The sequence below is a fragment of the Mustelus asterias genome, chromosome 19 (genome assembly GCF_964213995.1).
Source record: "Mustelus asterias chromosome 19, sMusAst1.hap1.1, whole genome shotgun sequence".
Taxonomy (NCBI): Eukaryota; Metazoa; Chordata; class Chondrichthyes; order Carcharhiniformes; family Triakidae; genus Mustelus; species Mustelus asterias.
The window spans coordinates 40,019,552-40,043,751 of NC_135819.1; the positions used below are offsets into that span (position 1 = coordinate 40,019,552).

At 45.7% G+C, this 24,200-nt stretch overlaps 1 protein-coding gene across 1 annotated transcript in view; it reads left to right on the forward strand.

Moving 5' to 3' along the window:
• vwf (von Willebrand factor) overlaps nucleotides 1-24,200 on the forward strand; it is a 146,311-nt gene that overhangs the window by 53,769 nt on the left and 68,342 nt on the right. The window contains exons 24-33 of the mRNA XM_078235380.1: nucleotides 1,065-1,163; nucleotides 6,202-6,358; nucleotides 7,592-7,753; nucleotides 10,384-10,516; nucleotides 11,697-13,063; nucleotides 15,883-16,002; nucleotides 17,540-17,683; nucleotides 17,822-17,965; nucleotides 20,322-20,483; nucleotides 21,014-21,060. Coding sequence (XP_078091506.1) covers nucleotides 1,065-1,163; nucleotides 6,202-6,358; nucleotides 7,592-7,753; nucleotides 10,384-10,516; nucleotides 11,697-13,063; nucleotides 15,883-16,002; nucleotides 17,540-17,683; nucleotides 17,822-17,965; nucleotides 20,322-20,483; nucleotides 21,014-21,060 — 2,535 coding nt within the window. The remainder of the gene's footprint in view (nucleotides 1-1,064; nucleotides 1,164-6,201; nucleotides 6,359-7,591; nucleotides 7,754-10,383; nucleotides 10,517-11,696; nucleotides 13,064-15,882; nucleotides 16,003-17,539; nucleotides 17,684-17,821; nucleotides 17,966-20,321; nucleotides 20,484-21,013; nucleotides 21,061-24,200) is intronic.

A 24,200-nucleotide genomic window follows, 5' to 3' on the forward strand; every position in this document is an offset into this window, starting at 1 on the left:
ATATTAACGGGCATGTTAAACTAATTTAAATAGCATTAGCGGATCCAAGACTGAAATCTCCATGCCTGCTAGCCTCCCCCCTCCCCCGCCCCCACCTCACCAGCCAGCAATATTTTGCTCCAGCGGGGTTTACAGTAGCTCCCCCACTTGTGCTGAGCTGGTGGCCCAACCCCATTGCAATTCAGGGCTAAAATTGGCACCCTCCAGAAGGTCGGGTGCTGGGGGGTTCCCCCGGGACATTGGCATCTTGGCAGTGCCAGCCTGAGAACTGGAACTGCCCAAGGGGCAAAATACCAATGCACAGGGAGCAGTGCCATGGGGGCGGGATATAATGGGGGGAAGGGCCTCTGGGGGGAGCGATTGGTGGGGGTGGTCCTGCACCACTTTGCAGCTGTGATCGGTGGGGGAGGGTGGGAGGCCAGTGATCGGGGCTGGCCATCGGGGTGGGCAGGGATGGGGTGGCAGCCTGCTAGGGTCCCGGGACTGCGTGGGGGTGGGGGAGGGGTTGGTTGGCATTGCAGGGGTGCTGTGACTGCCGATGGGATGGGGTGCAGGAGATCGAGGCAGGCCTGGAGGAGGGGATGTGGTCAGGGCTGGCCCAGGCATGGTTGGGGGAGTCAGTGATCAAGCCACGGTGGAGGTGGAGGGGGTGGGGGGGGGGGGGGGGGGGGGCGGCGGGGAGGGGAGGTGAGAGGACCAGCGATGCAGGGGTTGTGAGGCACTGGCCAGCAATCAGGAGGCCGGCAGACAAGGGGCCACTTGCGCACACGCCGATCGTGGCGCTGACAGATTAGCGCATGCGCAGTGGCCCGCTGAGCGCTATGCTGCCGGCCTCGCCAACGGGAATAGGCCCCACCCCCAGCATTTTAATGCGATTTATGCTAGTGCACTCTGCAGTGCACAGAGTGTGGGAGATTTTTTTTAAAAACTCCCGCTTAAAAAACCAGTGCCAATTACTCCAGTTTTTAAGTGAATTCAATACTTAGAATTTTTTGGGGGGAATTAATCAGTTAAGAGAGTTTGGGAGAGTTAAGCAGTTGTTGTGATTTTCTTCCATTCCCTAGACACCTTCTCCATGTAGTGGAAACAGTTTGAAGCAAGCGTTAGTCGAAAATTCATGTGACATCATAAAAAGTGGCCTGTTCAGTGAATGTGCACAGCTGGTAAGAAACCTTTCCAAAACATTTAATGGACTGAATTAGCATAGAACCATAGAACCATAGAAAATTACAGCTCAGAAACAGGCCTTTTGGCCCTTCTTGTCTGTGCCAAACCATTTTTTGCCTAGTCCCACTGACCTGCACTTGGACCATATCCCTCCACACCCCTCTCATCCATGAACCCGTCCAAGTTTTTCTTAAATGTTAAAAGTGGACAGCATTTTAACACTTTATCCGGCAGCTCATTCCACACTCCCACCACTCTCTGCGTGAAGAACCCCTCCCTAATATTCCCTTTAAACTTTTCTCCTTTCACCCTTAACCCATGCCCTCTGGTTTTTTTCTCCCCTAGCCTCAGTGGAAAAAGCCTGCTTGCATTCACTCTATCTATACCCATCAAAATCTTATAAACCTCTATCAAATCTCCTCTCATTCTTCTACGCTCCAGGGAATAAAGTCCCAACCTATTCAATCTATCTCTGTAACTCAGCTTCTCAAGTCCCGGCAACATCCTTGTGAACCTTCTCTGCACTCTTTCAACCTTATTTACACCCTTCCTGTAACTAGGTGACCAAAACTGTACACAATACTCTAAATTCAGCCTCACCAATGCCTTATATAACCTTACCATAACACTCCAACTTTTATACTCGATACTCCGATTTATAAAAGCCAATGTATCAAATGTCTGCCTAGCCGTTATTAACCCTGCAAGCAGGGGCTCCGGAATTGTTTTGTCATGAGGTTGCCTACTCCAAGTATGTGTCACGTTATTTGTCAGTCCATGTTTTCTATGGGTGAAGAAATTGACAGCTTTTACAGATGTAACAAATTTACAATAAAGTATCAGTATTAAGCAATGTGCTAAGGGCATAGCTGATGGTAAATGCCAAGTTCTTCAAATCCCAGAAGAGAAACTTAAAACAATTACCCTCAACAATGTTTGCAATTTGTATAGCATGAAGAAAGGTTTGAAATTCCGAAATGGTGACTCCAATTGCTTGTGATGATTTAAGAAAATAAACATTTGTTCCAAAACAGGAAAAACAACAATAAAGTAAAATAGAAGGTACATTTAGATAAGACAATGGCTTATTTGCACATATCACTACTTCGAACCATTCCAAACAATCTCAACTCAACTACCTTCAGAGCTAACTCTCCCCAATCTATTCCGCAACACTGTAGAAATTTTAAGATCTGTAAACACCCAGTACTTCTTAACCACTCAGTACCTTCATGTCTGTTGGGGTTTCTTCTGAGATTAATCAGCAGTTTTCTTTTCAAATCGGGCTCCCTTCACTGCTTGCTGGGAAGTAAACAGTTATTCCTGCTGTTGGCTAAGATCTAAAAAAAACAGCCTCCCACATAGGATAAAAGCAAATTACTGTGGATGTTGGAATCTGAAACCAAAAGAGAAAATGCTGGAAAATCTCAGCAGGTCTGGCAGCATCTGTAAGGAGAGAAAAGAGCTGACGTTTCGAGTCCAGATGACCCTTTGTCAAAGCTAAAAGGCATAGAAAGTGGGAGATATTTTTCCCTCGCCCTACAGTATAAATATCTCCCACTTTCTATGCCTTTTAGCTTTGACAAAGGGTCAGCTGGACTTGAAACATCAGTTTTTTTCCCTCCTTACAGATGTTGCCAGACCTGCTGAGATTTTCCAGCATTTTCTCTTTTAGCCTCCCACATTGATTTCGGCATCCCCTTAAATACATTTTTCCCCTTTTATCTCTCCTTATCGTACTTAATTTATTTGGAACCACACTCCCCCAGACTTAATTATCTTCATCTCTTTATCTTAACCCTTGGAGTTTATAAGCAAAGTAAACTCACTTTATCCACCTTGCCTATGACACATTTCCTGTACACCTTGTATCTCTTACTTTGAATCCCTGACAACCTATTCCGATCTATTCATGTTCTGTCCCCATTGTTATTAAACTGCCTTAGATAAACATCTATTTGCAGTGTTGCTAGACTCATTAACATATCAAATACACAGTTAGATTCACACAGTCGCTCTGTCCCTGCCTGAATTATTTTGCTCACATATATAGTAGTCTCTAGATGGCCAACTACTGAGAGGGATGTAGAAGAACAAATCTGCAGGGAGATTATGGAGAAATGCAAACATTATACAATAGTTATAATGGGGGATGATAATTATCCAAATGTAGATTGGGACATTGATAGTGCAAAGGGCAGTGAGGGGCAAAGGTTCCTGGATTGTTCTCAGAAAAAAAATTTCTACAGTAATATGTATCAAGTTCAAGAACAAAGTATGTACAGTTGGTCCTGGTTCTTGGAATTGAGGTGAGCCAAATAGATCAAGTGTCAGTGGGGGAACATTTAGGAAACAGTGATCATTGTATCATAAGGTTTAGGATGATTAAAAATATCTGTAGCTGAACAATGGGCTAACTTCAAAAAGAAAATGGCCCAGGCACAGTCAAGGTATATCCCTTCAAATGGAAAGGTAGGGCAAGTAAATCCAGAGTTCCTGGATGAAAAGGGAGATAGAAATTAGGATAAGGAAGAAAAAGTGTGTTTATGACAGGTGTCAGGTAGAAAATACATTTGAGAACCAGGAGGAATACAGAAGGTTCAGAGGGGAGGTGAAAGAACACATCAGAGAGCGAAGAAGGATAATGAGAAAGACTGGCAGCCAACTTAAAGAGGAATCCCAAAGTCTTTTATAGGCACATAAATAGTAAAAGGCTGATAAAAGAAGGAGTAAGGCCGATAGGGGAGCTAAATCAGCTAGAGGGGGGATTGCTGTTATCAACACCTCGCTCATTGTTTATGCTTCCTGCTCTTTGCCATGGCAAAATTGCACTAATGTCCAATTTCATTGTGCTAATGGACTTCCCAAAGTCTGAGGAGCCATTAATGTCACCCACGTGGACAGCAAAACCCGTGATGCAGTAGCATGGCATACAAGATACATGGACATGATTTACCTTATCAGTCAGCAGAACGCCAGCTCTCACACAAATATGCACTAATATGGAAGCTTTTACTATGCTCTCAAGCATAACACAATTACATGCAGTATAGTGCCAAGTAGTGCTACTCAAACGGATGTCCTTCATTGAAAACTATTGTTCCTTCTGTCAGTGTAAACTTTTTCTAGGATTAGCCTAACAGTACCAGAGTCACAGAATCCAGCAACATCTTGCAATATCAAAGAGTCATCATAAGAGTCACAGGCTGGCATCTTACCACCATTCATGCTGGTGGGATTGTCCCATCCCGCTGCAGTGTATGGAGATTTAGCTGGCTGCTAAACTTTCTGACCTCACTGCAGCGAGAGTGTGGTGTGAACGGCCAGTAAGATCATGCCCGTAGAGTTTTACTGCACAGAAAGAGGCCCTTTGGCCCAACGTATCTACACCTGCCATCAGGCACCTAATTATTCTTAACATGTTTTCCAGCACTTGGTCCACAGTCTTGTATGCTATGGCAATCAACTGCTCACCTAAATGCTTCTTAAATGTTGGGAGGAGTCCTGCCTCTACCACACTTTCAGGCAAAGTTTCATATTCTCTCTGAGTGAAAATGTTTTTTCCTCAAATCCCCTCTAAATCTCCTGTCCCTTACCTTAAATCTATGTCCCTAATTATTGACCTGTGAAGTTAGAGTACTGCACACAGTACTCTAGCTGTGGCCTAACGAGCATTTTTTACATCTCTCTCATAACCTTCCTACTCTTTTATTCTGTGCCTCGGCTAATAAAGGCAAGTATCCCATATGCCTTCTTAACCACCTTATCTACCTGCCCTGCTGCCCTCAGGGATCTTTGAGCATGCACTCCCAGGCACTTTGGTCCTCTGTACTTCCTAGCAGTCTACCATTCAGTATGTATTCCCTACCATTCATTATGCATCACCTCTCACATTTCAGGGTTAAATTCCATTTGCTACTGTTCTGCCCAGCTGAGTAGCCTGTCTCCATCATCCAAAGTTTTTTCTCCTCGTCACGGTGGCACAGCGGTTAGCACTGCTGTTTCACAGCGCCAGGAACCTGGGTTCAATTTGGGTCACTGTCTGTGTGGAGTTTGCACATTTCCCTGTGTCTGCGTGGGTTTCCTCCGGGTGCTCGGGTTTCCTCCCACAGTCTAAAGATGTGCAGGTTAGGTTGACTGGCCATGCTAAATTTCCCCTAGTCTCAGGGGGATTAGCAGGGTAAATATGTGGGATTACAGGAATAGGGCCTGGGTGGGATTGTGCTTAGTGCAGACTCAATGGGTCGAATGGCCTCCTTCTGCACTGTAGGGATTCTATGATGCCTCGCTATTTAGCACAGCACCGATTTTTATGTAACCCACAAACGTATTGATCATACCCCCCCACACGACAAACAGCAAGGAATCCTGTGGACACGGGCTTCCAGTGACAAAAACAATCTTCAACCATCACCCTCTGCCTACTGCCACTAAGCCAATTTTGGATCCAATTTGCCAAATTGCCCTGTATCCCAAGGGCTCTTACCTTCCTGATCAGTCTCCCATGTGGTGCGTTGTCAAAGCCTTACTGAAGTCCATGTAGATTACATCTCCTGCACTGCCCTGAACCACACACCCAGTCACCTCCTCAAAGAATTCAGTATATCCATGTATCACTTACGTCACTCATCACATGGATGAACACATCTCTATACAGTCTGAAGATTGAAATAATGAGGAAGAAGGGCATAAAGTACAGGGAGCGTCTGATCTTATATAAAATACTATTAGAAAAAACCACAGCATTCATGATTGATTCAATATTGACAGTAAGTCAGTTAGCCTACTGGAGGAACAGATAAAGCACATGGCAGATAACAGCTGTAACTTAAACATGACAGTGTTTGAACAAACAGTAAAGTGGCTAACTCAATACGTCCAAAGATAAGAAACAGATTGAGTGATTTGTGTTGTATATTACCCAATGTTTATTTTCTGGTGAGATTCATTCCATATATTTGAAACCATAAATCAAAAAAGAAAGTACAAAGGGAAGTCAGGTGAGGATAAATACTTGTTGCACCTTTTTTTTAGATCAACCCTCAACCTTTCTGGGAGATTTGTGTGTATGACACTTGCTCTTGTGACTCCACTGGAGAGTGTCTTTGTCTGTGCAATGCTATCGCTGCCTATGCACATGAATGTGCACAACTTGGTATTCATGTCCAGTGGAGGGCAGCCAATCTATGCCGTAAGTAAACTAGATGGCTTTCGCTTAGATTATTTCTGAAGTTGTTCAAATGCATGCTCTGTGTTATTCTGCTATCAACTATAATAGGCAAAGAATAATTTCCACCAGTAAAGTTGTGGGTACAATGAGTTGTAAAATATGTTCTTGCTAGACGTTGTTAATAGTGATTTTAAAAAAATAGTGGCTTTTAGTGCTAACATTGACCTATGAATGGTAGCTAGTGAATCATTCAAATTAGTGTCCATGTCAAAAGAGATGTTTTGGGCAGTTTTTGTGGTAAATCTGAAAATTCTGTTAACCCCAATTTAGTAAGAGTTTTAACAACACCAGGTTAAAGTCCAACAGGTTTATTTGGTAGCAAATACCATTAGCTTTCTTTGTTCTTTCGGAGTGCTGCTCCTTCGTCAGATGGAGTGGAAATGTGCTCTCAAACAGGGCACAGAGACACAAAAATCAAGTTACAGAATACTGATTAGAATGCGAATCCCTACAACCAGCCAGATCTTAAAGATACAGACAATGTGGGTGGATCCCCAGTCCAACGCCGGCATCTCCACATCATGAACCCCAATTTATCCAGAAGGCCTTAAAGAAGAATATTTTTGCCTTAGTCATAGCTATCCCACCCAATCTGGGACTGCTGGATTACACAGTCACTCATCAATTCCAGCCTCGGGTCACTATCTGTGTGGAGTTTGCACATTCACTGTATGGGTTTCCTCCGGGTGCTCCGGTTTCTTCCCACAGTCCAAAGGTGTGCGCATTAGGTTGATTGGCCATGCTAAATTGCCCCTTAGTGTCAGGGGGATTAGCAAGTATGTGAGGTTACGGGAATTGGTGGGGGATTGTGGTCGGTGCAGGCTCGATGGGCCGAATGGCCTCCTTCTGCAGTGTATGGATTATAGGCTCTAGGTATCTCAGAAGCAGAGCTTAATTAAAACAAATGAGATTTAATGTATGTATCTGCATTCTGGAGGTGAGCCTGGATCCTCCATGAGGTGTGGAGGCCGGGAATTCATGGACTTCCATGAATAGAAAGTCTCAGGGAATACAACTGTGATTTCCCAATGCTCCAGGAATAGAGATTTGCCAAATTTACCCTTAGTTGCAAAATGCGCTTACGTGGACACATACGACGGACAACATTCACTGTAAACGAGTGAAAGTATTGGTATATTCTTCAGCTGCCCTACAATCTTGTTGACTAAAGTGTTTTGCTTTTACACACGGAAGCATTGAGCTGTGAGGAGCTGAACAGCGGGCAAGCGGAGTATGTGTGTGAGTGGAGATACAACGTGTGTGCGCCTGCCTGCCCCAGGACCTGCCAACATCACCTGGCCGAGGAAGACTGCCCTGTGAAGTGTGTGGAGGGATGTCATGTACATTGCCCTGCAGGTATGTTTGGGGGGGGAGAAAAAGATTATGAAGGCAACACTTAGCAATTCACAATGTTACTGAATGCAGAACAGTCTTACGTAATTCCATATTGTTCTCACCCTTTTTAGGGTCAACACCCGTGGGTGTTAGGCATATGACATCCACCTTGCTGGATATTTTAAGTTTGCTGGCTATTTAGGCAATTCAATAAACTTTTCCGACCTCATTATACTGGGCTCAATTTTATGGGCCCCCATGGAGTGGGTGGAATTTTCCGTTCCCGCTGAAGTCAGTGATTTTTGAATGGCTCATTGTATTTTCCAGTCTGGCACCTGCCCACCTTTCTCTCAGCCTCCCCAGGGGACCTTAATGGCCTCTGGGTTCTACCAGCAAGGCCAACACAACTGTTCTCCATTCATGGGGTGCAGGTGTTTTCCTCACCGGAGAGAACCTCTCCCGCCAAGATCATAAAGGCAAGTGAGCCTTGACAATTGAGCTCCAGGTTCGCTGATGTCATGTAAATTAACATCGTAATAAATTTAAATAATCTATTCAGCCTCTCGTCCATTGCCGGCGAGAGTCTGACTCGCCGGAAATCCGGCTCTCGTGAGTCCACAAGAGCCGAGAAATCAGGCATGATTCTGACTTCTCGGCTCTCGCCCGATTTTGCCAGCTGGGCGAAGCGAGCCAGTAAAATCCCGGTCACGTGGTCAAACACAGAGCAGAGCCCACTCATTTAGAACACAATCTCACCTGAATGAAAGCATTTACTTGGTGGATTGATGTCACTTCAATCCAAAATAAGATAACAATTTTGACGAATAACTTTGACGGTCACATCACGACCTGAATTGGACCCTCCCTTAGGCAAGCAGAGCATTGGAAGTTGAGGTTGCAGGAAACAAGGGAATAGCCAAGAGCTTCAGTAACAGGACAGGTTGAGTTCGTGCAGGGGTGGAAGTAGTCAACCTTCATGGTTGAGAGGATATGTGCTCAGGAGTTCATCTTGGGCTCAAATGAAGTGTCAAAGCTGCAAACATTCTGGTTCAGCCGGAAACACTGATTTGGGAGTGGTAACAGCATGTATGGGAATGTTTGATGGTGATTACAATTCACCCAAGACCGGACGCCAGACAAGTAAAACCAGTAGAAGGGACAGGAATGTTAGTCCTGGACCTGGGTGGCATCATCTGGTGAAGATGACCAACTCCTCTATGCTTTTCAAGTTATTTTATGTCGGCAATTCAGTAAATTCTTGAGGTACACGTGACTAGGGCAGGATTTTATGGCCTCGCTTGACCCAAGACCGGAAAATCCCGCCCGAGGTCAATGGATATTTCCATTGTCTGCCCCTCGCCCACTCCGATTCCGTGCTGGGTGGGGCGATGGAATTCTGGCATATGTCCTTATCCTTATTGTTACAAGAATGTTCGTGTGAGCGTCTCCTGAGTGGGTACATGTCGCAGCTGCATTCTGGAATTTGAGTGGTCCATTTCGTTCTGTGGAGTGAACAACAGGTTAGATAAGAACTGGTTATCTATACGATAACTCATTGCTATTTCATTCCTTTCAAATATCTCTTGCACAATTAAGTTTATCAGCATATTGACATAAAGTTCTTGCTGGAAGATAACTACTGGAGCAGTGCCAAAAAGCTTGCTTCCCATCCAGGTAATTAGGGCTAACAGTATAGTAATGAAATCATGGAACTTACAACAGTAAAATTGGCAAGGCTGTTTTCCCAAAGCACAGCCTGTCTTGACAGAAGTAAGTATGCCAGCACCATAGATGGATGCTCCCCACTTTCTACTCCCTGCAACCTTACAGAAATTTACTCTACAGTGTGATCATCCGGGTGTCTTGTTTCACCAGTCTATACTGATTCAGATGCCACATATCGGCAATGGTGGCATCTTCTTCATTTCCCAAATACACCCTCATAAAGGGGAGAGGGTAGTTTGGTGGTAATGTCATTGGACTATAATACAGGGACTGGGGACACTTGCTCAAATTCTACTGCAGCACTTGTTGGCATTTTGATAAATAATTAAGAGAATATAATTAGTTAATAATTCCGGAATTGAAAACTTGTCTCAACAAGGGTGAACATGAAACCGTCATCAAGTGTCATAAAAACCGTTTTACTGTTTTACTGGGAAGGTAATATTATCCTTACTTAGTCTGGCCAGAATGCAACTCCAGACCCACAGCAATGAAGTTGGGTGCTCTTTTACCCACTGTTCACACTACACTCCCTGCAGCAAAGTTGGAGAATTTGACTGCCAGCCAAATCTCCGTTCACTGTGGCGGAATGGGAAAAACTTGCCAATGTGAATGGTGGTGAAATACCAGCCATTGACTCTTAAATGCCCTCTAAAATAGTCTAGCAAGCCTGTTATGCAATGTGGAATGTACAACAAATGCTGGCTTTGTCAGCAATGCACACATGCCATGAAAGAATTTTTAAAAGTCTGTTGAAGTTTTGAAATAAATAATCTGAACTCTGCAATAGTTGCTATTGCTGTTTAGTTACTAGGCAAACAGTATTGGTTTTGAGGATACATCTTTCAGCCTTTAAAAGGAATGGTTTCACTAGTTATTTGCAGCAACATTATTCATCACCTTTTTGTTATTGCAACAACATATAGGAACCATATTGGATGAGAGTTCACAGAAATGCATAGACCCTGCATTGTGTCCGGTCTGTGTCCATGAGGGTCAGCGCATTCCAGATGGACAGGCAATCACTATCAATGAAGGGACAGATGAATGTCAGATCTGGTATGTACTTATCTTCTGTAATACCGCATTATGTTGCAATATACCTTTCAGACTCCCATGCGCATTTAAAGGTGGGTTAGGGGTTAGGACGACCGTCACAGAATGAATAATTAAACCCACTGCTTTCAGTCATTGGCTCTTGCAAGTGTCAAGTGTCAGAATGTAACTGGTTCCAACTTTGTACTGGAGGTCATGTGGCCAATGGTAACAAGCTGTAAGGGTCAGCTGATCCAGTAAACCATGGAACCAATTACATAATGATGTGATGGTCAGCTGACTCACTGTAAATGAGAAGCTGTTGGGAATTGTGGGGGAACTTGGGCATGGCCCCAAGTTTGGAGTAATGAAAATTCTTTGATTTATAAGTTGGAGTAAGTTTTGTTATATTTTCATTGTCGACATTTGAAGAGTTCCTTCCGAAGAAGCATCAAGTGGCTACTACAGTGCTAGTGTTTGCTCTATGGTGATTAAAAATGATTTAATCATTTTCAAATGCACTTTGCATCACATACTAATTTTGTAATATGTACTTCTGAGAAAAGATGCAAGTACAATGAAGAATAATCTGCATTGTGAAGTCTGTCCTATTTTGGTTGTGTATATGAGTGTATATATGTGGAGGGTGGAAAGTTCACACCAATAAATTCCAAGATGTATATTCCAGAGGAGTGTTGTCCAGTGCTGGGATTGCAGAGTCTCACACCCTTCCTCACTACCCATTTCACCCCCCCACCCCTCCACCTCCCGCACTCCCAAAACTCCTCCCAGCTCATAGGTCCTTTTTTTCTTGACGGTGACCTTTCTTTAAGGTTTATTTCATACTAATAAAATGAAGGCACTGGAAAATGGTTTTCCAGTCATTATCTCGTGATTATCACATAGCAGGAAATGACCTGAACCCCTCAAAACGATGGGGATGGTTGTCCTGTTCCTTGTGGGAACATTAGGCAAGGTGAAGGAAGATCACTGGAAAGAAGCCATGTGATTCAGATGAATAATTCTCAACCTGTACCCATCACAGACCCGTACTTAGTGCTGTCCAGTGTTGCGGTTGACTCTGTGGCTCATTCAAGGCTATGGGGTAGTGATGATTTTCATTCAAGTCTATGTGGTGATGCATACTAAAGATGTTCGGAACTAATTATGTATTCCTTTTTGTTTCATGCCAATGCTCCCTCAGCCTATGTACTGGAACCTTCTTGCACTGCCAAGTTTGCCCTCTGCAGATACCAACGACGGAATCAACCCTGCCAACAGAAGTCACTCCTGAAGCTGGCGGCTGCCACAGGGTAATGGAGTTGGCTTTCTTGATTGACGGCAGTAACTCGCTTTCAAGGAAACAGTTTGAAGGTGTGAAGAGGTTTGTGCTGGCGATGATGCAACAGATGCAGATCGGCCAGTCGAACATACGGGTTTCGGTCCTGCAGTTTCATTCCGTCGTCAGCAAGAAGTTCAACCTGTGGGAGAAGAAGAGCGTAAGAGAACTTAAAGCATTAGTGAAAACAATGCAATACATTGGCGGTTCGAAAGCGAACATGTTTGAAGCTTTGAAACACACATCAGTTCTTGTCTTTGGGAAGGATTCAAGGAAGAAGGTTCCCAGAATAGCCATACTCGTGACAGCAAGCACCTCATCCAATCCTGTTAAAAATGCCTTACGTTTCGTCATCCAGAGGAAAGTCACAGTGATCACAGTGGGGATTGGGTCAGGTGTCAACCTAAAGGAAATCGGCTTGATAACAGCCAAATCTCCTGGAGGCAAGTCATTTATTTTGAAAAATGTGGAAGAACTGACAGAATACCAAAGGACAATCTTAGATTACGTATGTAGTCGTGGAGCTAGCCCCCCGACTCCTACCACCATCGGAATTCCAGAAACGACAGCGTCAACAACCACCACACCATCGTTCGCCCATTTAACGATCAGCACCCAACTGCCGAGTCGAGAAAAGAGGCATGATGTCGTCTTCCTCGTGGAGGCATCAGACAAGGTGGGAGAAAGTAACTTTAACAAGACCAAAGAATTCATGATTAAAACTGTTGAAAAGTTCAACGAAACAGAGCAAACCACATACGTATCTGTTGTCCAGTACTCGGATACAGTGAACGATGCATTCAGTTTCATTAACGTTCAGAGAAACCGGGAAGTCATTGAAAGGATAAGACAAATGAAGTATCAAGGAGGGGAGAACACCAATACAGGCAGTGCTATAATGCACGTCATTGAAGCGACGTTAACAACGAACAATGGTGCGAGGGAAGAAGCGCCTGATCTCGTGTTCATGATAACCAGCAACCCCCCCTCAGATAATATCACAAATCCAATAAAAGCGGTCACCGAAAACGATGTTGAATTGATAACAATTGTCGCTGATCCCGACATTGATATTGCTGAGTTCCCGCTCCCAGTTGTGCCGACGAACTATGACAAGATTATTGATATAGTTGATGTGGTTTACAATACCTGCTGCCAACCAACCACGAGTGAAACCATAGCTACCACCACAATGGCCGCTACCACTGCCAGTTCCAACCTGCTGCCACCAGGTGAGAATCCTTTATTGGCTGAGAACGGACAGATTTTTAATCAGTTAGCGAATCAAGGGCTAAGGCGGGAAAGTGAAGTTGAGGATTATCCCATCAGATCGGTCATGATCTCATTGAATGGCGGAGTAGACTCGATGGGCTGAACCTCTGCTCCTACATCTTACAGTCTTGTTGCTTGAATTGTGAATAAGCTTGAGAATATACATGGAAAGACACTGGATTCATAGCACAGGGATAGGCCATTCAGTCCAGCTGAACTATACTGGTGATTTCATACTTCACATGAGCCTCCTCATAGCCACCTAACCCTATCAGTATAATAGGTGGCACAGTGGCTAGCATTGCTGCCTCACAGCGCCAGGGACCCGGGTTCAATTCCCAGCTGGGTCATTGTCTGTGTGGAGTTTGCACGTTCTCCCCGTGTCTGCATGAATTTTTCCGGGTGCTTCGGTTTCCTCCCACAGTTCAAAAGACGTGCTGCTTAGGTGCATTAGCCATGCTAAATTCTTCCTCAGTGCACCCGAACAGGTAGCGGAGTGGCTAGGGGATTCTCACAGTAACTTCATTGCAGTGTTAAAGTAAGCCTACTTGTGACACTAATAAAAAAAACTTCGGCTGGCTCCTCAAATTTTACATCCCCGCCGGTGACATGTCCCGCAGTGGGCTGGGATTTTCTGGTGTGGGTGGGAGCAAGGGGACTGAAAAATCCCTCCAATATTTCAGATTGGTGGCCTGTCTTTGGAACTGGAAGATAGTAGAGGTTTAAGCAAGTGCAGAGTCAAGGAAAGGGTGACTGGAGAGGTAGAGACGGGAGAAGGCTGGTAGGGTGGAGGGCAGGCAGTTTAAGTGAGCAAAGTAGTGATTATGTAAGGCAGGGAGAGATGATAATGAGAAATGTTGAGGTAGAAAAGATGGATCCAACTGAGATGATAATTTGTTACAATATTTCTACATAAAGCTTGTATTATAAAACTGGCCTTGTATATTAGGACTTACTCCCATGACAAATGAGGCGCCGGTTGCAAGATGTGGGCAGGATTTTTAAGTTGGCATGATTTCCCAACATTCTATCCAAAATGTCAGTCGGGAACGCCCTCTCCCCCCCCTCCCCCACACACTCAGGAGGAGTTCCAACTTTAGCGAGCTGCTGGATGTTCTGATTGGCTGGAGGCTCTGTAGCCAGTAGCAACAGTGCTCTCGGGCTCTCGGTGCTCTCGGGCTCTCCACCCTATCAGCCTTCTCCCGTCTCTACCTCTCCAGTCACCCTTTCCATGACTCTGCACTTGCTTAAACCTCTACTATCTTCCAGTTCTGAAGACAGGCCACCAATCTGGTTTGGGACTCTAAGCAGTTCCCATTCTCAAAGTCAAATTGCAGAGCAGGCTCGAAGAACCGAATGGCCGACTGCTCCTGTCTCTTATGTTCTAGATGGAGAAACCAGGGTGTTAGGGAGCACCCATGGATTGGCAGAACCCGATGTGCAAAGAAAGCTGTTGAGGGACCGACACCACCTTCCCACTGTAGGTCTGAGTAGTGTGTTCTGCTGGGATTCCCTGAACTTCCTTTTTGCTAAATCGAATGAACTAAATGAAACAAAACTCAGCGACAATGCAGGAAGGACAACCCCCAAAAAGAAGGGGACCGCCCGAAACAAAAACAAAGCAGAAAGGAAACTTATTACATTAAATCAAAATGTGATTAAAGGGATCGATAATACACCCCAGCTCCTGTGGTGCCCAATGGACATGGAAAGCCACCAGGGTGCCCCTGGACACCGCATTGGGATTCCCCGAACTCTTGCCAACAGACTCCAAATTGAGGCCTAAACAGCCACTAACTGGTTATTAATTCCCCACTTAGTGGCTTCAATTGGGTCAGAGGTTTGAATGTTCAATCAGCTGACTGTAAAATCTTTCACTGGGGGTTCAAAGTATTTTGGCCTTGGATAGAATACAGTGCATGGTTGTGGGACATCAATATGTTATGAAATGGAGCTTTAGGATATAATTTGCGCCTCCAGTTTCCTGTGTTAATATTAAGGAATTGGTTAAATGCATTTGGGTGAAACGTATCTAGTTTACTGATGCTAACAACATGACAGTCTAAGAATATGGGATAAGGCATTCAGGACTGAGATGAGGAAGAACGCCTTCACTCAGCGAGTTGTGAACCTGTGGAATTCTCTACTACAGAAAGCTGTTGGGGCCAGTTCATGTTCAAGAGGGAGCTGGACCTGGCCCTTGCAGCTAAAGGGATCAAGGGGTCTGGAGAGAAAGTGGGAGTGGGATACTGAAAGTACCTGATCAGCCATGATCATATTGAATGATGGTGCAGGTTCGGAGGGCCGAATGGCCTACTCCTGCACCTATTTTCTATGTTTCTATGTTAGATGGTTGATGATTTTATTAGAATTATAAACAATTGCCCAAGCATTTTGACCATTTTATTAAAAATAGCCCATTGAGAAATTTCCAACCCACACATTTCTGCCACTGTAACTATTGACTCTTGCCAGTGTCCTCCAGCACTCAAGCAACTTGATATTTCTTCAGCAGCATTAGGCACGTTCCCTCACCATCTCATTTCAATATACCATCTGCATTGTTACATTTAGGAACTTCACGTTGCTGAGACAGTTTTATTAAGGTGTGAGATACAGTCAGTTCGTCAAAATTCACACACAAACTTTAGAGTGCATGCTTTTTATGCAGAGGAGCTTTTTTCCCCTGAGCAATGCGTTCCAAAATGATGTGACAGCTAAAGAAAAATGTATGTGAACGATTGGAGAATGTGAACCCAATTCTACCTCTTCCTCACAGCTCTGTGCCCTGAACCAATGGATATTATTCTACTCCTCGATGGCAGCGACAATATTGGGGAGGCAGAATTTGAAGAAATGAAAACATTCGTGAAATCTTTTATTGAAAAAATCCAAACAGGTCAGTGCAATGAACCTTATGGAAAGCAATAAACCACCACACAAGCCCAGTCGCAGCTCAAATAAGTGCCCGTAATAGAAACAAAAGGTAGTAAGTGTGACAGTTCACTGCAAGGATTGGAGAGGTTCGGGGAGTGTAATAGATCAAGAGCGACTTGATCCCGCTTTAATAATAAAGGCTTTATTGCCAACAGAATAAAGATATCTCTGCACATGGTAAGACTAGATTACAAATGCGACTGCTCTTGTTGACTCCTGGGATCCAGCTGCGAGATCCTCCTCGACCCGTGGTCCACACCCTCCTGCTGATAGGCTCAGCTTCCTGCTGGGGAGATCCACAGGGTCCTCGCCGATCATATAGCCCTCAGAAATTTCCAACCAGTTTGGCCGTATCTGCTTTAACCAATCATGTCTTGTTAAACAAGGTCTGTGACCCTTGATAACCAAGACTGGCAGTTTTGCCATCTGCTTCTGATATACCACTGTTACAGTTACTGCATCTAAAGCTGGCAGTGTCTCTCCAGTATATGTGGACAAAGCAGCAGCTGTCTCACTTAGTCTTAATGGTTGGAGTGTTTTTGAAGATGACAAAATGTCTGTTCCTCAGTGTCGCTTCAGTTTTATCAGGATGTCCAGCTAACAGTGGTTATAAATAGAATGGTTAATTAAGTGAAGGTGCACAGCTCCCAGAAGCAATTTCAATAACCAGCCTTCCTCCTGGGAGTGGAGTAGTGCCACAGCTCTCATCCTATCTCTGGTCAAAGATAAAGTGGGCATGTTCGGTTCGGTTTCAGCTCCTGTTTCAGATTTTTAAACATTTTGTAAAATTTTGAGTTCCCACCTAACTCTGGTGGCACAGTGGTTAGCACTGCTGCGTCACAGCACCAGGGGCCTGGGCTCAATTCCCGGCTTCGGGTCACTGTCTGTGTGAAGTCTGCACGTTCTCCCGTGTCTGCGTGGGTTTCCTCCGGGTTTCCTCCCACAGTCCGAAAGACGTGCTGTTTAGATGTAATGGCCATGATAAATTCTCCCTCAGTGTACCGGGACAGGCGCCAGAGTGTGGCGACTAGGGGATTTTCACAGTAACTTCATTGCAGTGTTAATGTAAGCCTACTTGTGACACTAATGGTCAGAATTCTCTGGCCGTTCATGCAGGCGGGATTCTCCACTCTGAGTGGCAGTGCACCCCCACTCGTGTGTTTCCCGTGGGCGTGGGGTAACATTAAAGGGCATTCCCATTGATAGTGACGAGACCAGAGAATCCCGCCACTAGCAAACAAGGCGCCACCTCCCGCTGGCGGGAAACACGCGGCTAGAAGGCCAGAGAATCTCGCCCATAAACTTTAAACCCTCTCTTTTCTTTCAGAATGTAAGATTTCCCCAACTATTTCAGCAGGAACTTTGAAGGGTCGCTCTTATTCCAGCTGCATTGCTTCATCTCCCACCCGCTGTTCGGCAGATCCTGAAGGAGCTTTGTTTGATGTACATCAGATGAAGAGTTATTTTTATTATTCACTAAGTCATTTTTCCTATTGTAGGAGAAGATGCCACTCATATCTCTATCATACAGTATGGGAAGACCAACACATTGGAAATTCCTTTTGATGAGAATCAGGAGAAGGAAAATCTTATACAGCTGATCAATAATATTCAGCAAAGGAGACCAGGACCAACTCAACTAGGTGCAGTGGCTATGATGTTAAAATAATTTTCTTATTGAATTTTTCAGAGATATGAGTTTTGCCCTTTTTAAATGGCTTGGAATGTCCGCAAGCAAATGTAACAATATATTCCTGAAATGCCTTTGTGATCTGTCACAGGAAAAGCACTGTCCTTCGCCATGCAGACTGGAGTAACAGAGGCAATAGGAGCACGAGTGGGTGTTCCGAAGGTTGCTGTGGTGATAGCTACTGACAGCTCTAAGGATAGTGTTGATAGGGCAGCGAAAGAAGCAATGGTAACAGGTAGGTCACTGTAACTGATAATAATTGCACTGAAACTGGACTTCCATAGCATACAAGGCTACAGAGCAAGTGCTGGAAAATGGGATGAGGATAAGTGCCTGATGGCTGGCGCAGACGTGATGGGTCAAAGGGCCTCTTTCTATTATGTAAAACTCGATGGGGGCAGTAATTGCTGAACAAGTGTGAAAACAGGCCTGTTTTTTTGGCAAGAGTAAAATTCAAAACTTATGCCACTTTGGAGAAAAAAATGAGGCAATGTGCAATTCCCGCCAGTAGGAGGAGTTTTGTTCTCGCCGGGAAGCTGGCTGCAGACTGCTAGAGGGCACCGTTGTACATGCACCGATCTCCCAGTGCTCTGATCGCGGCCCCCACCCCATCGATCGCCCCCTGTTCACCATGATTGCATCCTGGGGCTCACTAATAATACTAAAAACTGCTCATGCCCTTCCTGGACGTGAGGTTGATTACTACGGCAGATTGCTGCAAGTAAGATTGCGAGAGGCGAGAAACTAGGTGCCAACCTGGTTTTTGCCTCTCTTGTGATCTTACTGGCTCGCCACATCGATCGACCGGCATGACAAACTGGTAAGATCGCTCCCCCCATGACTCTTTCAAAATGTGCCGTATCGGGGAGGATTGCATTTGGGAGGGGGTGGTTCTATCTTTTGGCTTAACTGAGGTGGCTGCATCTTAAATGGATGTAAAATATTACATGGCGCTATTTAGAAGAAGAACAAGGAAATATTCCTTGTGTGTTCTGGCCAATAACTACCCCTCAACCAACATCATCAAAACACAATCACTGTAGTAACTTGGCTCAACCTGTTATCAATGAACATAGAACCTTTATTAACAGTAACAACTATATCCAAGAGCAATGCAGATTCAATGCTCACAGTCATGCCTCCAGGATCTAACTGCTGGGACAAGCCCAGACAAGTTGAAGTGAAGCCCCAACTCAGTTCCCAATTGGTCAGCCTAGTCATGTGACCCTGGGGTCAGGCACCATAATCACACTGCTATTTTTGTGAGTTTACTATTATTATTTTCTACATTAGAACAGTGACCATACATCTAAGATACTTAATTGGTTGTAAAGTGCTTGGGGCTTTTCTGAGCTTGTGAAATGAGATGGATAAATTCTTCTTTCATCGTTGATTAAGCTAGAGGAAATGTCCATTATTTATCTGCAGCTTTCAGGCACTCAGACTATTTGGACCAGGATTTCCCGGCCCTGCCCACAGCTGGGACCTTCTGGTTCCGCCAAACATCAATGGACTTTCGGCTGGCCCACCGCATCCCTGCGAGACGGCTCTGGAAGATCCCAGCTCAACTTATCTTCGCGCAATCTGAACAAGGATAATCCCAAATAGAATTGTTGTCCTGGCCCATGTTGAAAGATCGATTTTACTTGAGGGATTGTGGTGGGGGGGTGGTGGTGAGATTTCTCTGGGAATCAGCAAAGGCCAAAAGCGGGTGGGGAAAGGGCATTGAAGCTGCCAACAGCAATGGTGGCTTTCTCCACCTTATAGTGCAGCAGTTTGGGGAAAAAAACTTCAAGGATCTCCGACGTATCACTGGCAGGACGGCCACTGATGCACTCACCCCGCCAGCATGTCAGACAGCCGAGGATTGGGGCACCATTTTTAAAGGCCGCCCAGCACAGAGAGAGCAAACTATTTCATCCTGGAACCACCCCCAACATTCATCTGGGCCTTGCCCCTGACTAACCCCTGGGCACTGCCCAGACACTACCAGTGTCCAGGCGGAGCTGTGGCAGGACCCTCTTCTCCCTGAGCTCTCACCTCAGCTCCCCTTGAGATCTGCTCACCAGTGCACACTTTGGGAGACCAGTTGTGTGATTCACGCCATTGTGCTGTCACGCTGACATGAATGGATTTTTGAGGGAAGATGATTCAGGCGCAGGGCCTGATAATGATTTGGGAATGTATTCAAATGTTGCTGGCAGTGGGGGAAGGAGATTGAATCATGCATTTATGCCGACGTGAAATCTTGCAGTTCTCACAATATTTTCCACTCCCGTCGCAGAACTTACCCAGCGCGAGCAGGAATGGAAAATCGCAGCCTTGGTGTCAAAGTCTGTTTCTATTGAGTATGCGATAAAATAGACAGTAGTATGGGAACACCCAGTCACACTTTGGCACCATATTATTGATATGAGTACTTTCCTTTTCAGAGTAGTGAAATTGTAACAATCACAGTATAGACCCTGAATGGATTTTATGTAAACAAGACCCTGGAGAATGCAGTTAATCTGAGTTTTAGCAACCTCCAGGTGAACTCTGTGATAATTCCTTGATTGTCACTGTATTTTTCTTCCTCTCTTTTCTGTTAGGTGTCACAGTGATCCCAATAGCAATAGGGCTAAAATATGATGAGCACCAACTTCTAACCTTAGCTGGGGAAAAGTCACATCACGTCATTCACCTGGGTGAAATGGAAGACCTTCCCATGATGGTGGCACTTAACGATGAGCTTATCGAAAAAGTTTGTGCAGGTGAGGCTGATAAATGAACATTGTGAAGTAATTTTTGGGATGCAAAAAAAAGATATTTTGAAGAAGACTCTGGGTCTTCTACCAAAATTTATGCCGATGTGAAATTATGCAAAATTTCACATTGGCATAAATGATATGATTTATCATCGTCACATGTATTAGTATACAGTGAAAAGTATTGTTTCTTGCACGTTATGCAAAGCATACTGTTCATTGAGAAGGAAAGGAGAGAGTGCAGAATGTAGTGTTACAGTCATAGCTAGGGTGTAGAGAAAGATCAACTTAATGCAAGGTAGGTCCATTCAAAAGTCTAACAGCAGCAGGGAAGAAACTGTTCTTGAGTCGGTTTGTTCGTGACCTCAGACTTTTGTATCTTTTTCCCAACGGAAGAAGGTGGAAGAGAGAATGTCCGGGGTGGGTGAGGTCCCTAATTATGCTGGCTGCTTTGCCGAGGCGGCGGGAAGTGTAGACAGAGTCAATTTACACTAACGCAAACAGGATTAATTTCAGTTTCCATTTCTCTTTCACAGCGACTTCCCTTCCAGAATGCATTGATGATGAGGGGAATCGACGGCAGGTAAACTCGATCATAGAGAAGAATGCATTAATGCTAGCACTATAGACCCACACCGCCAGTCTGCACTCCCGCTGAATTAAGTTCTATTTGCTCTGTTGCATTCTTTAAACATACACAGGGTCACAAATTTTTTCCACAGACTTGCTTGGGTATAACTTGGCCGGGAGTGCGGTGGGAGTTGGTTACAAATGGCCTTTCCAGTAGGCTTCCAGGGGAGCTATAACCATGGAGTGGGAGCAGTTGTGAAGGAAGTCTGGGTTAAGACGAGGAACATAGGCTTCAGAATGTTTCAAGAGTTCAGTACTTCGCTATCTGATTGATCATCAAAAATTAATACCAACTCAAGTGCTCACTCCCTTAAATATCTACCCAATTGCCACGTAAATATTTTCCACACACTGTGGGAGACATTTTCTGTCAGTGTTCGCCCCATGGTGACGCCAATGGAAAATCTCACGAGACTGCAGGAATAAGAATCTTGGCGGCGAGATCCCGTTTTCTGGCTTTCCTCGCCTCTCAGTGGTGAGGTAGCGAGGTTCCCACCCAATTAAAACCATTCAAATAAATTTAAAGGACTTCCCCTTTGTTCCTCCCAAGTAAAGAAACCCCCCCCCCTTGCTGACGTGACATCACATCAGTGAATTTTACAACAGGAATTTTAAAATGTGAAATAGACAGAGGTGAACCTGTCGGGGGCACAAATCTCAGTGTAGCCCCGACCTGGGAGTGCCTGGAACGGACCCTCTGGGGAGCTCCATTTGTGGGGAGGGGTGTTCCCTTATGTGTGTGTGGGGGTGTCCCCTTATGTGTGGGGGGGTGGTGTCCCCTTATGTGTGTGTGGAGTGGTGTCCCCTGTGTGTGGAGGGGTGTCCCCTTATATGTATACGGAGGGTGTCCCCTTATGTGTGTGGGGGGTTTGTCCCAGTGTTCCTGAGTTATGGGGAGGTTGGTGGGTTACCTGTGTCCATGAGGGAGGAGCTTGCCTCGGTTCCTGTTAGGTGAAGGAGGAGGGTGTTGGTCTCTGTATCCCGGGTGCAGTGGAGAGGGAGGGAAGGTGGGTGGAGGATTGGTCCAACACAGGGGGCCCGATTTTACCAAAACTTCGCGCCCGTTTTCGGGCGTGAAATCGCAGTAAAGTTGGGCGTCGGGCCTATACCGCGATCTGCACCCGATTCCGAGCAGATCGCGGCTTTATCGAAACCCGATTCGGGCGTGGGTCTGGCCCACGCCTGAATCGGGCGGCCCAACGATTTAAATGCATTAGCATGCATTTAAATCGACTTAATGAACCGCGCGCCCAACCCTACCGCCAAATCCCACTTTACTGTCTTCTGGCCCGTTCCGAATCCGCACTTTTAGCGGCCTGCAGAATAAAAGTCCAAAGCGGATTTCTATTCTGCAGGGGAACCTCCGAAGCCCTCTCTGGTGAAGTCACCATCCTCCTTGACCATCCTTCGCGGACCCCCCCGCTAACCACCCCGGCAGATCCCCCCCTCCCCCCCGGATCAGACCCCCCTGGGAGGCAGGCCCCCACAGCAGACACACCCCCCCCCCCCACCCTCCGGGGATCGGACACCGCTGGGAGGCAGGGCCCCCGGGCAACCGCCCCCCACCCCCTCCCTGGGAGGCAGGCACCCCCCCTCAGCAGAGCACACCCCCAACCTACCTCGATCGCTGGTCTCTCTCCACCATCCTTCTGTTCGCCAGATAATCTGTATGTTCCTCAGCTAGATCCACTTTGGTCAACACAAAGATGGTCCTTCTGCCTTGTGGGTCCATCTGGCTCACCAAGTCAGTTACAATACTGCGTTCAGCATCTCCTGAACCATCTTGGATACAAAGGATAATGAATGGTACTGGTCGATCTTCCTGGTGCTATCAGTACTGTAACATCAGGAATGGCTGCCGACACCAAGGATATAATGTTTAGCATAAGCAAGGCTTACATGTAGAACCCTAATGCCATTATCCTTTGTATCCAAGATAGTTCAGTAGATGCTGAACGCAGTATTGTAACTGAATTGGTGAGGCAGATGGACCCGTCACACCCCTTCTCCTCCTCCCCCCCACCACCCCCCCAGAGGGTGACCTGGGTCCCACCCCCTCTCCTCCTCCTCCACACGCCCCCCCCCCCCCCCCAAGATGATCTGGGTCAGAGAGCCGCTCTCTCTGCTTTTTTCTCCCGCCCAGGCGCGCTGCTTCGGATTTTTTTTCGAACTGCGCATGCGAATCGGACCGGAGCCGGCAAAACGCGTATGGGCGCGCTGGAAAGAGGATTCCAGGCTCAGATCTATTTGACGCCCAGACTCAAAATGGTAAAATCAGGCCTCGGGTGGCTCTCTTCAGCCCCTCTCTGCCACTGTGACGGTGAAATCCAGGCCCCCAGATTCTCTGAAGGGACAACTCAGCTGTGCCACTGAAGACCCACACGCCGGTTTTCTTGCCTCAGCCAGCACTCTGTGCAGAGAGTTCAAAACTCTGTCCACTGCCTTGATTTATATCCTTTCCATAAGCAATTAAATCTACGGCATCTACACATATTCCCTCTTCTAAGCTTAAATCTGTATCCTCTCACCCTCCTTTAGAAGTCGTTGCCACCATGACGCTATAATTGGAGTTAAATAGATTGGTTCTGTTACGCTGAATAATGTTTTTCTATTAGCTGCTAACACAACATTAATTTACAAATCAACAACTAATACTCGATATCATTATTATTATTCCCATTTTTATAAATGATATCATGCCGTATTCTGCCTGCATGAATTGGAGTAAAGTTGCAATTTGAGATTTTAAGAATTTTAAGAATTTTTTTAAACACTTGAAGAGCGGGATTTTCTCCCTCTCCGTGGCGGGTTTCGTGGTGACGGGAGGTGGCGCGCCGCTCGCTGGTGGCAGAATCTTATGGTCCTGCCATTGTCGATGGGGTTTCCCATTGAAAGTACTGCTGGGAAACCCGGGTGTGCCATCAGCAGCACTGTAAGATCCCACCAGGGAGAACGGCAGCAAGGTTTTGGTGATAGTCTCGGTGCCAAGACTGAAATCAGGTCGTGAGCCTGTGAGGCTGGACAGTGTGAACCGGGGCGGGGGGAATGTTATTCATGGCAATCAATTAAGAGTTCGCCGCAGGACTTTCTTCA